This window comes from Uranotaenia lowii, chromosome 1 (assembly GCF_029784155.1).
Source record: "Uranotaenia lowii strain MFRU-FL chromosome 1, ASM2978415v1, whole genome shotgun sequence".
Lineage (NCBI taxonomy): Eukaryota > Metazoa > Arthropoda > Insecta > Diptera > Culicidae > Uranotaenia > Uranotaenia lowii.
The window spans coordinates 75,126,859-75,139,815 of NC_073691.1; the positions used below are offsets into that span (position 1 = coordinate 75,126,859).

A 12,957-nucleotide genomic window follows, 5' to 3' on the forward strand; every position below is an offset into this window, starting at 1 on the left:
ATCAATCATATAGGTAGATGGTGTTATAATGAAGCTTTTTTAGTGAATATTTCAGTTTTTCAAATTTTGTTTCATTCGACGTAATGAAAGCTCACGCGAGATATTAAGAATAGGTAAAAAAAAAAAAAAAAAAAAAATTAATAACGAAGAAACGAACGAAAGATCACTTATAGAATTTTTAAAAAAATGTAATGTCTACAAATTTCTGTAAAAACAAAACTCACTAGACACGAATGCCACAAGGTGGTAAAGTGTCATAAATAAACCTTAAAAAAAAAAAAAAGTAATAAAATTTAATAAATAATTAGAATACTATAATCCTCAGGAAATAAAACATTTAGAATCAACGAAAACACCTATACTAGAATTGTTCATAAACCAGAATTTAAACATTAAATAATTAAATAAAGAATTTCCTGTTACTATTTTAACATCAATTCAATAGGGCTAACAGGCTAACAACCTACTGCTCCCGATTTATTTAATTTCATTGTAACGGAAACCGAAAGAAATGACCGAGCTGGAAGTTTGGCGACGACTTTCAACATTTTAACCTCGATTGAGCAATCTGAACAAAAAAAATGTCTGTCGGAGGTATGGGTTTTCTTGTTGTTGATGCCTTCATAATAAAACGAATATTAAAAGATTTAAAAAAAATCAAGTATTAAGAAGTAACAAAATTATCAAAACTAGAATTATTTATCATAATGCGATTTTAATTTTGAAAGGTTTTGACCCAATCAGCTATCGGTGAAAATTTATTCCAGTGTATAAAATTTATGGGATTGAAACAAACGGCGTTATGCGTTTGTGTCCTGGCTAAAAAGGATCACGGGCTCTTGCACGAGATGTGCACTGTCTGCATCCACACCACAGATTAAATTTTCGAATTGACAAACAGGATTAACGGGATAAACACCATAATCTTTTACTTGATCATATTTACAGATCATTAAATCATGCTTATGGGTGCATCAGAAAAATTGTGACCGTATTCTCATGTTTAAATTGGCCAATTTCGTTCAAAATTCGTTAAGTTGTTTCTGAAACTCGCCTGAAGTTTTCTAACCCAACCACTAGATGTCACTATTCGCTTCAACCGATAAATAAAAAGAATTTTCGGAATCAATTCGAATTGAAATTCGTTGTTTCTAAAAATTTACATCAACTACTTGTTTGCAAATGGAATGGGCCTTAATTTATTACAGGAGTATTTGCAAAATTACCTAAGAATACATTAATACAAATTTGCATGTAGGAAATCCAACTCGTTTTTGGACTGTAACATATTTCGATTGAAAATGTAACGTTATTCGACCGTTCTGCCTGTTGATTTAAAGTTGTTGTTATAGTCTTAGCTCATCACCATCACCTACTCACGTAAATTGTTAAACCGTCTCAAAACGTTTTGTGCTTTTAAAATATATATTTCATACGAGGAATGCAAATTGTCAAACATAAATATATTAACTGTATACATATTTTACTTAAATGTAATGAAATATCATTGCACAATTAGGATGAACCACTTTCAAAGAGGTTTTACAATCGTGTTCAAACATGACTCGCCGCATTCGTTCTCATTTTTTCCTGGCTCAGCTGGAATGGCCAAAACGAGCTGACGCAAGGCCGGTGCCCACTGCACACAAACGGTGCCATGGTCCACAATCACCGAGCGATGAATGTCATTGGCGCTAGTCACGCTTCCCGATTCGAGTGCTGTAAATGATTTTCAAAATTAAATCGTTTGTTGTTTGTTAAAATTTTGAAAATTACCTTTCGCAAAATCATACAACTTAATTTTTAATGCTACCGGAAATTTGCCTTCTTCCCAACTTTTCTGGATAACTTCTAGTCTTTTGCGAATCTCTCCTTGTTTAGACGTATCAAGTTTGAGGATGAATTGTTGGAGGATTTGTTCGACGAAAGTTAACATTTCCGGTTCGTCGGGATGGTTTGAATCACTCGATGGTGTAATTTTTGGCGTTGCAGTAAAGATTGCAGATTTTGGTGGAGTCCCAACTGCAGAAATGGGTGGAGCAGTCGGGAGCAGACAGGGAGGAACTGCCATTGGAGCACCGGACACAAACTGAGGTAAACTGGAAGTAATCTCGCCTGTTGGTACAGTTTGTGGTTGGACAGAGGTTTTCCCAACCGGAAATGCAACCCTCTTGTTGAGGTTCAGCTTCGGTGGACCAGCTGGAGAGCTTGTCTGTGCAGCGCTAGCATTGTAGCTAAGTTTCGGAGGATCATTCCACCCAGGATCATGGGCTGAAAGAACAAATTACCTAAATATAAAATCAAACGGATACATAAGTATCTCATTGCGAACTTACATTTCGTGGCACTGCGGTAATTTTCTCCACTCATTTTATCCGGAATGATTCGCACTTGTTGGAAATCGCCGATTAAATAAATACATGCAAATGCATGGAAAAGAAACCATAACAGTTACCAACAGTTACTATTTTTCTAGAGCATTTCACAGCAAAACCAAAGATGGTAGAACTTAAAGATGTGATTTTGAATTTGACTAACTAGAATCATTTAAATTTTATACAATAAAATGAAAAATTCAAGAAATTCATTCTTTTGAAAAAACTCTAGCAATTATCTGATATTACAATTAACAAAAGGAATAAAACAGTCAAGAGGGGAGATTTCGTACACTTGAATTTAGCTATTTTTCAAGAATCTCGACCAAGCGTTTAGGCGATTTTTTTTAATTCTAAAGAATATATATTTCCTTTGTCTTCTTTTTCTTTTTCTTCTTCGAATTCTATTCACCGATGCTATACTTGGCACGTCTTGGAACTTGGAACTGCCAGAGACTATGAAAAACTTTTTCTGTTTATACTTCGTAGAATTAAGAATTTTTTTAACTCCGTAGGGTATTCCGCATTCTTTTATACACCGTAGAGTTTACCATTCTATTTTTGATTCTTCGGGTATTATATTTTTCGTTGTGTGTGTTCATTCTAACGTCCGTGGACTTACAAAATTTCCTTAACCTAGTTGAAGGAGGTGAGATTCGATCTCCGATCGTCTGATTACAAACCAAACACGATAGCCATTAGACTAAACGCCCGCCCCAATTGAATTTCTGATTTTAATCTTTCATAATCTTCGTTTTGGCCCATAGTGGCTGTCACTAGATGCTGTCAGTTTATTGTTTCGTTACTAGGCGTTACGTTCCATAAAAAGGAAGCATGCTATTAACACGCTAGAAATTATTAAACCATTTACGTTTCAAAAATAACCATTTTTGACCTTTTCCCGGGAAATGCCATTTTATGAGTTCTCTATGAAAACCCGAATACGAAAATATTGTAACAAAACACCCGAGCAGACATTTATGGCAAAATTATAGCAAATTTTGCTATCACGCCCTGAGAGCCAAAGTTGCTCTCAATTTGCTTGACATAAGGTGGTACACAGCACAATTGAGAGCACAATTTTCCATACTTGGTTAGCAAAGTGATACCAAATTTTGCTAAAACTGAGACCCTAACTACACCTCGTTTTTTGAGAGCTTGGAGAGCAAAATGATGCTTATTCAAGGCATCAACAGAATTGCTTTGAAAGCAAAACTTGGCATAAAATTGCTCTCAAAACATCCGAAAAATGAGGAATCGTTTGGGCCTCAAAACAAGCCAAAAATTCATATGATTTTGCCAACCATGTGTGAAAATTGTTGCTCTGATTTGTGCCATGTACCAAAATACCTCAAAATCAAGCAAAATTGTTCCTCAAGGCGTGATAGCGAAATTTATTGTAATTTTGCCAAATAGCTTTTTTTCTCAAAAATAATTTCTAAGGTCAATAGAAAATTTCAAATATTTCTTGTTTCGATATTAATACTGAAAGTAATTTCGCCTTTCCTTATGCAACTATCAGGTCAACTACAATAGATCAACTAACTGGTCGCAGTCATAGGTACCCAAAAAAAACGCCTAAATGTATACTATTCCCTAGTTTTATTTACTAAACTAACACATCAATTTTCTTAAATGTTTCATTTCAGTTACGTAATAAATATAAATCATTCAGCATGACTTAAGTTTAATTCAAATGTCGCCTTTTCGAATAATTCCTTCCACCTTTTTAAGTTTTGGCTATGTACATTGATATAAATTGAAAACAAAATTTAGCCAATCCTAGTTTTAGTACAAGCAATTTGATTCTTGCAACTTTTGAAAAGTTTCCTATATTGTCCGAAACTTTAGACATACGATTTAGTTTGATTCGAGCTCGGACAAGGATTTCTTTCAAATAGACGTTATTAAACGCCTTTATTTAGGCAATGCATAGAAATATCGATATATTTTCAAGAGCTATTAGAAGGCCTAGGTGTTGCTTTGAAGGATTTGTTTGTTTATGAAGAGTGCCCCCGTGTCAGTGGACAATGAACGAAAACGCTTATAGTAAGTAAGTGTACAGCACAAACCTTTGAAATAGGGTTTATTGTTGAATCAAATTGTTTGATTTCAATCTTCAGGTTGTTTTCGAATAAATACCAACTGTGAATAGAAGGCATCATCTCGTGAGTGTTATTACCACTAGAGCTAAGAACGCCTGCAATTTGTTTTCAATAAACATTTTTTGGTATCTTTTGTAACGCATTCATAATACCGAATCCACATATGCTGACTTCCTTAAAAATATCCCGGACAAAATAGGAGACATTCAAAAAGTTGCAGCAACCAAGATAGCTTAGTTCAGACTAGCTTTGAGAGCCAATTTTCATAACCGGTAGTACCGGTCCGGTACAACCGACCTGGACGAAATTGCAACACCAATAACACCAATAACCAAGAAATAAGAGCAAAGCTAAATATTTAGCGATGCATATTACATCTGAAGTTACAAATAATGATATGCTTCTAGCTACCAAAAATGAAAAGCCGGCCATCCAGCAAAAATAAATTATCACAATGGTAATTGAAACTGTTGGTGTTATAACCGATATTAGCCATGACTTACCTGTTATTCCGGAGCTGAAAGAGCTTTTTGATGGAGTTCTCAGTGTTATCCTTAGTTTCCTGAATTGATTTTCTTTCCGTCCTATTGCGATTCAGAGAAACAGCATTCTGGCTCATGGAACCTTTCAGCAAAGGGCGGAAGATTTCGTATTGCTGAAAAGACACATTCGACCACAACTACGGTGTGGTCGAATTAACAATGCTGTACAATAGATCCATATACACTTTTTTATGTTCCACAATCCAAAAAAAAACTACTTACGTAAGAATTCCATTCGAAAATTATCATTCTGGATTGAATCTTTGAATGCGCACTGCTTTGTCACTGGTTATGGGAAAAACACAAAATTTTTTTTACTTTTTTTTATCTTTTGATTCGTCAAGCGGATGGATCAGTGACATCGGTTATATGTCTTGGGGTAGTTTTGATAATAGTGTTTTCGTTTATTTTCTACAGGCACGGGGTAAACCTTTTATTCTAAAAAAAACAAAATCATTTCCCGTGTCGATGCATATAATTTAAATGCATCGTCCCAGGCGACGTTTTTTTGTTTATGAATTTTGCTACTGCCTCAGTGCCAGTAGAAAAATAATCAAAAACGCTATAAGTTAGAAAAAAATTTCTTCGTTAGATGCGTTTGCGCAGCGCTTAAAATGCAGAGTTTCATAAATTTCAAGAAATTACACTTTAAATACAACTGAGTTGTTTTTTTCTTGTTACTCCTGGACAAATAAAAAAAATTAAACTCCAAAGAAGGCGTTTTGGTGAACTAAACTACGTTTTCTATAAAAAAAAAAAAAGAATATTGTGATTTTTTTTAATTACAAAAATTTGAAACATGTTGGATGCTTCAAAAATAATCGATATTAAACAAGTGGAATATAAAAGCTTTTGAAATTTCCATTGTTCTGGAAAGTTTGCTTTGAATTTTTCGCATGCCATATTAGTTTCTTGGTTTTCCTTAGTTTGTTAAAAAAGATTTACAGCGAAAATAATGATTCCAATGATTATTATTCATGAATAATAATATAATTATTATTACTATGTTTTCCTGATAACAAGTTTCGTTAGTTTAAATCATTGAAATTTTACTTAGAAGCTTTTATTTTATTGGATTATTCGACTCATTTTGGTGAGATAAATTCAATGCTTCTCGGGTGAACTAATGATTTTTTTAAATGCAGTGTGATTTGAGCTAACGTTTTAGAAACATTGATGGTTGAACTGAGAGCATAATAAACACTCCCGTCAAGAAACTTTATCAAAAATTAGTGCGGAGATTGGATGTCGGGACGTTTCAATTGTTAAAAATTAACACTTCAATCCCAAAACTGAACAAATATTCGGTAAATACAACAATCTTAAAATCAAGATTCGAGTTACCAGCGCTTGTATCGGTTCATAAACATTTAGAAGAATTGTATTTTACAAAATATGGATAGCTCAATAACTCCTAGTTTTGCTATCAATATCTATTTTTCAGAAGAAAAAATCACCAGGTCAATTCTTTACCAGGTTATGCTATAATTTGAATTCAAATTAGTATTTTGTCAAAATTAGGGATGCTAAATTTATGCCTAATTTTGCTATTGTGTAATTTATACGGCAAATGCTGCTATAACTTTGTTCTCGGGTTGATATTTTAAATTATAAAAAAAAGGATAGCTCATTTACGCCTTGTTTTGCTATCAATCTGAATTATATACCATATTTTGCTGATAGTTTGCTGTTGATACCAAAATGTGGTCTCAGCTTGCTGTCAAACAAAAGCATAAGAAAGCTTAATTATGCCTAATTTTGCTCTCGTACAAAATTTAACAGCAAACGATGCTATCAGTTTGCTGTTAATACCTTATTATGGTCTCGGTTTGCTATCAATTTAGGCATCAAAGTCTGCTCGGGCAGTACCTGTTAAAGTTATAAAACGATTAGAAACAGCGTAAAAAAACGTTTGGAAAATGATATCTGAAACCATAAAAAACATTGCACTTATCTTGAATTCCAAAACGACGGTCTGTTGAATATGGCGTTAAGTTATGTTACTGTTTAAAACTGTTAAAACTTCTATATGGAGACACTGTTCTGCGAACAGTTGCGATTACGTACCAAAACCACTAAAGAATAACGTATTTTTGTCATCGAACTGTTTTCGTTACAGTTTTTTTTTTAGTTATCTTGTATCTGAACATTTACAGTAACAGTTATAATACGATCCGATATTACGTTCTTCCAACGTAAGGCGTACCCTGAACCGTAAGGGAATGCAGCACGCACACACACACAAAAGAAAGTTTCCTTTATTTGTAAAAACACTCATTTTTAAATTTTAAATATGTTCATTTTATTCATTTCTTCGACATAAGTTCCTCCCCCAGAAAGTATTATTCCGGAAACACGGGCGGGACGCTGGCTTAGCCGCTACTCACTGCTGTATCCTAAAGACTTCGGGACATTGCGCCTTCCTGCTTGACCTTGCTCCTCCAGCTCCTGTTTCTGAAAAAAAAGAAAACCTTTTATTTGATTCGAATATTAATCTAATGTTAATCGAATTTACCTGTTACGAACATCGCTGGTGCTCTTCTTCCGGTTTGTCCTGACAATATGTCCGTCCGTCGGACCACAATCGGTAAGGACTTGTTGCTGCTGGTATGCGGGAGTTGGACTTGGGGAACACGAAAAATTTATTTTTTGTTTTATTCTTTTTCTCGGTCAATTGACAGCACTTGGCAGTGATGCCGACTAGACAGATTTTTAAAAAATTGAACCATTATGAAATTAAAAAGTGATTTATAGGTAGATAGAAAATATAGATATACAGCTCAGAGCGACGCGGCTTTTCTGTTTCTCAGACAAATTTCGAGGACATAGAATTTAAATCACTGATTATTGAAAACTTCAAAGCGAAAGTAGAAATGATATTTCTCAAAAGACGATAAGCAGCGTACACAGATCCAGAAATTTTTAATTTTATCATTTTATTGCTTAACGATGAATAAAATAATACATGAAACGAGCAAAACCGATGTTTTACATTAGTCGTTGAAAGGGTTGAACAACAAATTTGTGAATGTAGCCTAGTTAATGAACAAAAGAGAATTTTGTTAATGAATGCGATATGTTAAACTCAACTTAATGCTCATTGTAGATTGCGTGAGTATAATCAAGAATAGAATTTCAAAATATTATGTACATAGGCATCCTTAACAAAAACTTTGAATTTTACCTAACATTACAAAATCATCAACTATTGCGCTGTTTGTTACCAACTTAATAATCTTAAATTAATTTAAGTTAATCCTTAATTAATTTTGATTAGTTTTATATACACTGCAGCTGCGCTTATTTTTTTTTTTGTCGAAATGAGCTGGAGCAGCGTGTTTGCTTAGCTGTACTGCACACTTCATCACTTTAGACTATAGAGTCTAGAATTCTAGTCTCTTTAGGCAGATCAGTGCTAATTTTATCATTTAGCGACACACTTACCGCTTTTGTTAAGCCTAGTCCACGGTCTCAGCGTCTCCCATTTTCTTCGGAAGACACTGAGACCGTCTCAGATTTCCAACAACAACAACAGACAACAAAGTTCGTCTCATAACAAAAATCGCAGTTCAAGTTGCCTAGTGTGGACTAGGCTTTATACTTTGAACATATAACCACAGATGAACAGATGTACAAGCTCGAACAAAAAATCTTCAGAAACTTGTGTAAAATTTCCAGTGCTCTATTTTAAACAAGCCGTTAAAAAATGATGGAAAACAGTGCCATCTATTGCTAGATTTCTAACTTTTGAACGGCGCAATAGATGGCACTGTTTCTAGATAGCTCTTTTAAATGCAACAATTTTTCGAAAGGACGCAATGGTATTTGAATTCATAAATGAATAAATTTAAATACAATAAGACGAATTATTCTATACAATTAGATTAACCAATAATAATTTCAAGCTGGGGAAAATAGCATCATCATATTTTTTTCACTACAGAGACTGCCAAAATAACAAACAGATGTACAAGCTTGAATTATTATATTCCAGAAACCAGTACAAAGTTTCGAATGCTATCATTTAAACAAGCCGAATAAACTTTTGAAGCACCTTATTCTTGGAAGAGCACAATCGTATATGATCTCAAAAATTGATAAATTAACATCGTAGTAGAATGGACGACTTCAATATATTCACAGCAACGTAAATTTGCCTGTTTAATTTTATATTCATTCTTTTTACTAAAAAAGACTAACTAAGAACTTCGGACAAGCCAGACGAACCAGTTATCCAGTTGAGTTTAAAATTAACAATACCGATTCTAGGCTTTTCTGAGCGAGCATTTTCTCGTATCATATCTGTTTCTATTTAGTGCTTCATGCTAGTTCGAAGCAATTAGAAAACAGCTTAAAGCTAAAAATTTCCATTACGCAAATCATAAATGTGTCGCGAATCTATAACATCAATTTGCTCAAAACTCGTCAAATAATAATTCGACATATTCATAACTGAATAATAGTTTGTTATTTTGTTTTGTTTACATTTCACTTTCTTCTTGACAGTTCTCTCTGGTGTCCTTGGAGACATCTGGTGGCTCAACCAAAACACGTAAAATTGATTGAAAACAATCGTTGGAACTTTACACACGTTTCAAGGCCTAGCTTGTACATCAGTTCATCAGTGATATAACTGCGACTGCCAAACATTGAACGGAATCCAACTTTCAATACAACAGACAATAAAAGTTATTTTCATAAATAAGTGCTGAAATTTTCAAAACGATGCTTCTGGCACCTCTGATCCGGTAATTTTGACGTAAGTTTGGCAGAAGACATGGACGCTACGCGTTATGGTTCGAGAACAATTTAACGATAATTGATAAATTTGAAGTAAATCGTAATACCATTCATTAACCTTTTCAGATACCTTCACCTTCTAACATATACGATTATTTATCGTTCCTAACGTTTTCGACGAAAAGTTCAAAATAAGAGCTACGTTTACAGATACAATCACTATTTCTAGAGCCGTAAATGTATCGTATTGACTGTTTGAGATATAGTTTTTTGCTATGCGGGAAGTCATAAAATGACTTCTAGGGGAGAAGTTCGAATATGGTTATTTTTCAACCGAATGGGATTCAGGAGGAGAAGTTGAAAAATGGTTGTTTTTAAATCAATGAGGGAGAATGTTAATGTAGAAATAGAACAAATTGAAATGTTTTCGAAGAAAAATTAAAATTTATTTTTTATTTATTATTGATTTATGCTGACAAAATACAACAACGAATATGTTTAAATAGTACCTAATTACGGTTTCTTATTATTAGTTAAGGTAACACTAGAAGGCTTCGATCGTTAACTGGTACGCGGCGGCCTTTTGTTCTCCATCAGTGAGTTGCTCCCAAATGCTCAATCTATTGCAGGACGACAGGTCCGGACAGCTTCTTCGGCTGCAACTCGTGCCGCTAGGTAGGGCAGTTCCGCAGGTATTCCGAATCGAAGTAAAACACATTGATGGTGATGTCCTGCCGAACGATGTCCTGTGGCAGCGATAGCATGTGGGACAGATTCGAGTGTTCCACCCCGTAGTTCGAGGACGACTGGCTGACAAGGGATTTTCTCCCAAAACGGCTTTACGACAGGCTGAAAAAATGAAATAATTACATAAAAAAAACAAGAAACTATTCGCAAAAAAAGTTACCGGTTCCTTTTCTCTGCTGCTTTGTGCTTAATGCATCTGGGAGGTTCCTGATGAAGCAGCTGTAGCACAGACTCTTATGATGACCGCAATTCCACTCCGGTGGATGGAGATTTTTGGGCTGTCTACCCATCTCAGCTTCATCCGAATGTTATGAAGAATGTTCGGTGCGCTCGTTCCGGAAGTAAGTAGTCCCGCGTTCGGTGCCGTTGGAGCTGGAACTGGAACCGGATTGCCGCAGATTCGTCCAATAAGTGCACTGCAATTAATTTTTGTTGTTGATTGATTGGGTTTTTAATTGGGAATTCATAATGATTAAACAATGATACTTATTCTGCGCCGCGCATGAGGTGACGATTGTCACGTCACTTCGAGTCACCGTGAGATTTGTCACCTTATTCCCGGAGTCGATACGGGTAAAGTGACAGAGGTTCATTCTAGGTGAGTGACCGAATGAACACATCTGTCAAAATGGTAGAAATTGTTCTGTTTTGATTTGATTTTGGTCGCGCTTCGGATTTTTACAATCCATTTTCAAAAAAACGAGTTGGAATTCTGGGTTTTAAAAGGCCACAATCGAATTTTACGGCAATGGCAAGCTGCTAAAAATAAAACAGGGCCAAATCGTGTGGTCTAAGTGGAAACTTCATTATTCATGGATGAGTCCGGAACCTGCACCGAGTTGAAGGAAGAACCATCGAATGTGAAAATCCAAGACTGTCGCCCGAACCAATCGGTACATGAAGAAGCGGATTCAAGGCCAAATATCAAAGTGATATCAGGTAAGTAAAATGGTTTTAGTTTTGTGCTACAAACTGCTGAAAAAGTTTTTGGAATATCAAAAAAAGTGCTAGTATTCACATCATCAACAAGTTTTTACCCTAATTAACATTAAACTGGTTATTTAATCATTTGTATTTTACCAATTGTAGGGGTAGAGTGAAGCTGAAAAATTTCGGTCGGGCATGCAAAAAGGGATCAGCTGCTTTGCGAGGAACGTTTCGGACTGGTCATCGTCGTTTAGAGCTGTCGGTTGGGTCGGAGCAAGCCTTCGATCCAGGCTCATATGGAACCAGGATGTTCCAGTTTTTATAGTTACCAACACTGAAAAACAGTCCTCCACCACCATCCTTCCTGGCTGGCCATCAAACTGCCGGTTTTAATTTATTCGTAGAGAATTATGTCCGCATTCCAGAAACAGGTTCCCTAGAACAGCAACAGGTAAAAAGCTGAATATGTTTATAGAAAGCACTCGATGTTAATCCGATTTTCTTTTAAATTTGCAGCCTTACTATTCATTTTAGTTATTTAACATTTTATTTATTTAACGAATAACATCGCCTATGTATCCACCAACTGGAAAGTGATGAATCTCAAAGAAATTATCTTTCGATATTCTGAAGTACTAAAACAAATTCGAATTGGTAAAGTTCTCTCATGGAACCGGAACAGCGAACATTCGATATGGTGAATGGTGTCGCAGAATGTTAGCAAACCGAAATCGAAAGGAGATGCTGTTAAGCTGTTGTACGGCAGTGGTTAAACGGCTGAATGCACTACTGCACCTTTACTCCTTCATGTACAAAAATGGACAAATTTTATCGATATCGAATGGCGCATAAAGGATTGCATGACAACATTCTTTGGATTAAAGAACAACTTTTCTTTGAATAAATAAAAATGTACTTTTTAAAAGGGTACAATGGCCCTTATTCTGCGCCGCGCATGAGGTGACGATTGTCACGTCACCTCGAGTCACCGTGAGATTTGTCACCTTATTCCCGCAGTCGATGTGGGTAAAGGCCCTTATTCTGCGCCTCGAGTGACGTGACGATAGTATAGTCACCCAAGTCACTCTATTCCAGCAGTCGGTTTAGGTGAGGAACGTCACTTCGGATGAACTTTGTGAGTTCTTACCCTATTCTCGTAGTCACCGTGGGTGAGAATCGTCGCATGCGGGTGACGATTTTAGGTGACAATTGTCGGTACCTTTTTAGGTGGTGACGAGATAGAAATTCAATCGAGAATTTATGTAAATCACAATGTTAGGCTCTAAATGGTTAATTATACTAATGAATGATAGTTTTGGAAATAAAATTAAGCAAATTTATTAGCAAATATGATTTTTAAATATATTGAAACTTTTTCATTGCTATCTCAAATATGTAATTTGGATTGGAATACTGAATGGAAAGTATGATCTTCTAATGAAATCTAAAATTCAGATTTAATTGAAGTTTGTTTTTCGAACCGTTAAAACGATGAAATGACGAAAACTTTGGAATTCAAAT

The 12,957-nt window shown here is 35.2% G+C and overlaps 1 protein-coding gene and 1 long non-coding RNA gene across 2 annotated transcripts; both read right to left on the reverse strand.

Moving 5' to 3' along the window:
* Positions 1–1,213: 1,213 nt before the first annotated feature.
* LOC129738560 (steroid receptor RNA activator 1-like) lies at positions 1,214–2,370 on the reverse strand. Its single transcript, XM_055729785.1, has 3 exons — positions 2,337–2,370; positions 1,777–2,271; positions 1,214–1,719 (listed from the first exon to the last, which is right to left on the reverse strand). Exons 1-3 carry the CDS (start codon positions 2,368–2,370, stop codon positions 1,532–1,534), a joined length of 717 nt encoding a protein of 238 aa, XP_055585760.1. The 3' UTR covers positions 1,214–1,531.
* A 4,929-nt stretch (positions 2,371–7,299) lies between these two features.
* On the reverse strand, positions 7,300–7,680 carry LOC129749535 (uncharacterized). The gene is made up of 2 exons (XR_008738073.1): positions 7,538–7,680; positions 7,300–7,476 (listed from the first exon to the last, which is right to left on the reverse strand). It is a non-coding gene; the product is annotated as an uncharacterized LOC129749535 (long non-coding RNA).
* Between the last annotated feature and the right edge of the window lie 5,277 nt (positions 7,681–12,957).